Genomic DNA, 4,260 nt, shown 5'->3' on the forward strand with positions numbered 1-4,260 from the left:
CACAAAAATCATATATATATTGGACTCGGTTCTCAATAAACTCAGATTTGTTGCATTCTCAATGTCTCTTGGCCTCATTTTAATTCACCTCAGGCATCACAAACCTCTGCGCTCGCTCTCTCTCTCTCTCTCTCTCTCTCTCTCTCTCTCTCTCTCTCTCTCTCTCTCTTCCTCCCCCCTCTCTCCAACGCAGGGGGATCATTTTAGAAGTCTCTGCTCCCCCAACAATCCCTGGCACATTTGCCCCACCTAGTCAAATACCTCGAGGTGCTGGACTACCTCGAAGAAGAGTTTCCACTCTCTTAGTATACTTGAGATGGGTAGCCACAGCCTTTACATTTCTGGCGAACTGAAGTTACACCAACCGGAACTTCAACACAAGGGAAATCATGGCTCCTACTTACACCTAAAGTCCTCTACCCAAAGCTGCTCCTTACCTTACCCTCAAGTTCCAAATACAAGGTGTCCCCTGTTGTCCCCTCCTGTCACCCGAGGGACACTCTTTCACCCCCTACCACAACCCCATTTCCGGGGTCAAAACCTAGAAATCTGGAAACCCTAATTAATACAACCTTAAAAATCGAAGCCCTTTCAATTAAAAGGCAAGCGCTGTGTTCGTCCTCGAGGCAGAGGTGAGGTACTTTGGGGGGGGGTCTCTTTGGGATTCAGAGCACCCATTACCTCTTATAATCCAAAGGCTCAATGGAAAGAAATTGGGAAAATCTTTCTTTTAAGCTAAAACGGAAATATTGAAATTAATCATCTTTTTACAAATCTTCCTGAAGGACAGGAAGACAACAAAAAGGAGTTAACCATACCTAAGAGAGCTGAGCTATTATATATGTGTGTGTGTGTGTGTATATATATATATATATATATATATATATTAGAAAATAGAGAGAGCAGAGAACTGGAGAATGCCCTCAAGAGAAGGGAGAGTGTGCAAAAGGCGTCCAGTTCTGTTAATCCGCAAAAAGTTGAAGCCCATTTCCCGTCCCTTAACAATCTCTCCACACCATAAGTTGAAACTTCTTCCCAGAATGTGAGAACTAGGGTGCACAGTTCGCTTTCCTAAACTCACACTCTTTAAATTTCCTCTTTCCTGGCTTCGCATTTACACACATGGGACCCATAATGAACCCTCAGTGCAGTATACACCCTTCCTTTGTATTCATAGAGCTTCTATCAAGGCACGCAAACTAGAAGAGCTTGAGTAAGTGTGTGCGTGTGTGTATGTTCGAGTGCCTGCCAGTGAAAATGTATCCGTGTGTGTATCTTTGTGTGTGCGCGCCCTGGGTGTATCTGGTCCCCTGTGTCAGAGCTTCTTCGATTTTTTAACTAAGCTCTTCTGGATGGTGTCCTCTCGCATCACCTCGGTGATTGATTCCGCGAAGCTAATGGTGCGTAAAAGCGCCAGTGAGATCCGGGGCGCCTCCTATCCTGACGTCAGGAAGAGAGTTTAAAAGGGGGGCGATGCGCAAGGAGATCCCACAAGCTGCTGCGGAAGGCGAGAGGTGGGAAGCCCCGGCTCTGCCCTGTCCTCTTCTGAAGGTTCCAGAGTTTGGAGAGCTGCGCCCTCCTTGCCCCCTCGGTGCAGGGAAGATGCTGTCCTGCCGCCTCCAGTGCGCGCTGGCTCTGCTTTCCATCACCTTGGCTTTGAGCAGTGTCAGCGCTGCTCCCTCGGACCCGAGGCTCCGCCAGTTTCTGCAGAAATCTCTGGCCGCCACAGCAGGGAAACAGGTATGGCAAAGCCCACTTCTTGTCCTTTCTGCCCTCTAGGCAGACCCCCTAGGCTCCCGCAAGCCTGCAGGCGCTTCCTGGTCCAGGTAGGCTTGAGGAGCACCGGGGCAAGTTTCCCTGGGTAAGTGTCCCCGGCAATGATAAGGGGGAGGAAGAAGGGCGAAGGGAGCCTTTCCTGTTCTGTAGTCTAAAGAAAACCAGGGCCCTGGGAGATAATGAGGAGAGGAAACTGGGGAGAGAAATCAGGGTTTGTTTTGCACGCCTGTAGACACACCTGACGCCATGAACTTCCCTAGTCAGAAACTCTCAGCTCTGCCTTTTCGTCTCCATAACGGGTTCCGTGCTCCAAGGAGTCCTGGCTAGTGTCTCCCAGAAGCTGATTCGCAGTTAGGAGACTGAACTTCAGGCCAGTGCCTTTGAGAATAAGGGTAACAGAGCAACTCCAGATTGCTTGTTTCCCCACCACTTGCACCCCGAGGGCACAAAGAGGCGGTGGAGCTGTCCTCCGTGCTGAAACGCAGTTAGGTCTGGTCTTGGTGTTTGTCTGCGCCTTCCAGGTGCACTAAGCAGCTCTGGGGAAAGTGGGAAAAGCTAAGTGGAGAGGAAAAACGTACCCGCCACTGCGAGATTGCTGTCAAAGGATACTTCGTCATCTTTGGTCCAGTTAAGCAAGGAGATAAGGAAATAATTTTTAATAAATCTTTGGTCTTTAGCTAATTGTTTTGTTGTTGCTCATTTCTAATGTCTCTATGTATTTCCAGTCTTCCAGCACTCTAATATATCAGGAGATGGAAAGAGCTAATAAACCCCAATGTTGGAGAGGGATGAAAATCGCCAAGGAATGTTATATGGGATCAATAACTGCAATGTATAGAACCTTCTAGAATAGGCGTTTATTATCTCTCTTTAAAGGAACTCAAACTGTCTAGTAGATGCTGAAGTCAACTTTTGACTTTTTTCCCTGACTAGAGTTTAAGTTTAAGCCTCCAATCTTGGGAATTGTATAAGAATTACAGATATTTGGGTGGGGGAGTTGACTGTCCCCCAATAACAAGCTTTCCCCAGAATCATCAAGTTTCCAGATTCTTTGGCATCACATCAACTGTTTCTCTCTCACCTTTATCCCTTCCTTCTTTCCCCTACCCATTTGATTTTCTCTCTACGTTTAGGAATTGGCCAAATATTTTTTGGCAGAACTTCTGTCAGAACCCAGCCAGACAGAAAATGAGGCTTTGGAACCAGAGGAATTGACCCAGGATGTGGAACCAGAAGAAATGCGGATGGAACTCCAGAGATCTGCTAACTCGAACCCAGCCATGACAACCAGAGAACGCAAAGCTGGCTGCAAGAATTTCTTCTGGAAGACATTCACATCCTGTTAGCTTTAGAGAATTCTTCTCACCCATTTCAGACCTCTGAGTCCTCTCCTCTAAACCCCTACCTTGTTCCCCAGTTCCCTGAATCCTCAGCAAGACCATCACAATGAAAGCAGATGATTGTAAATATAAAACAAACAGATATGGTAAAATTTAGAAGAAAAGACAAAATGTGATTTCAGATTGTTTTATTGAACCTTTCCATTTTAATATACATGATTAGCTTGGTTTGTGACTTCAGACTAGTTCTTTACAGTATACACTCCAACTCTCACAGATGTATTATTTTGAATTCTTTGTCCTAATAAAGTTTATGTTGCAAATTGTAACCCTTATATTTTGATCATTTACAACTGAAATGCCTTTTCAAGGAAAGTTATGTCTTTAAACGTGCATATTTTGAGGATTTCAGATGGGGAGTTGCAGCAAATATCCCCAGTAAATAAAATCCCCTATTTCAAATTGTGTTTCCCTGTCTAGCTTGGTGTTTGTATTTCTAGGTAGGCATGCTTGAATACATACTTGTCTACCAAGCTGTTATGTGAAATATCCAATGTTCAAAATGTAGGTGGATCTGCTTTGGAGGTCTGGGAACAGAACATTCACCTATGTAGTTCAAATAAAATTCTGCAATTTCAAATGCTGTCTCCAGTCTCTTAATATTTAAGCGCCATCTAATGGTTTGCTGGCTTCCCAAAATCCGCCCTCATGCTTTTCATGATAGCTGTGACAGGAGGGTATACCTACCACACAGACAGTTTAAATCTGACTTGGGATGAGAACTCGCTCCTTCAATGAGTATATTTGCTTGTATTTCAGTTGCTGCAGGGCTCCAACTTTTCAGTGACCACAGTTGAGGGTTGTATGTTTTATGTTATCACATAACTGGAAAGCATCCAAGCCAGCATTCCTCATTCAGCTCTTGAATAATAGTACTTGAGTCCTCTCAATTGCTAAATTCACAGTGCAGTTGATTGAGAAGCAATTCTTTTTGTTCCTGTATCAGAAAAGTGAATTCATTAAAAAAGAAGAAGAAGAAATCTAAGTGGTGTAGTCCAAAGACAAAAATCAAAGAGTTCTAAATAGGATTATCCATGATATTCTCATAGGCTGATGGTGATTCAAGAAGAAGCTGGCCATCCAC

At 44.6% G+C, this 4,260-nt stretch overlaps 1 protein-coding gene across 1 annotated transcript; it reads left to right on the plus strand.

Moving 5' to 3' along the window:
- Window positions 1-1,602: 1,602 nt before the first annotated feature.
- Window positions 1,603-3,676, plus strand: SST (somatostatin). Its single transcript, XM_044667658.1, has 2 exons — window positions 1,603-1,740; window positions 2,910-3,676. Exons 1-2 carry the CDS (start codon window positions 1,603-1,605, stop codon window positions 3,120-3,122), a joined length of 351 nt encoding a protein of 116 aa, XP_044523593.1. The 3' UTR covers window positions 3,123-3,676.
- The last annotated feature ends 584 nt before the right edge of the window (window positions 3,677-4,260 follow it).

This window comes from Gracilinanus agilis, chromosome 3 (genome assembly GCF_016433145.1).
Source record: "Gracilinanus agilis isolate LMUSP501 chromosome 3, AgileGrace, whole genome shotgun sequence".
Taxonomy (NCBI): domain Eukaryota; kingdom Metazoa; phylum Chordata; class Mammalia; order Didelphimorphia; family Didelphidae; genus Gracilinanus; species Gracilinanus agilis.

What these genes read in the sequence shown, in the direction of transcription:
- SST (XM_044667658.1), top strand. Translation starts at nt 1,603, where the DNA reads ATGCTGTCCTGCCGCCTCCAGTGCGCGCTGGCTCTGCTTTCCATCACC. An exon ending in CCGCCACAGCAGGGAAACAG is followed by an intron (nt 1,741 to 2,909) that starts GTATGGCAAAGC and finishes CTCTACGTTTAG; the next exon opens with GAATTGGCCAAATATTTTTT.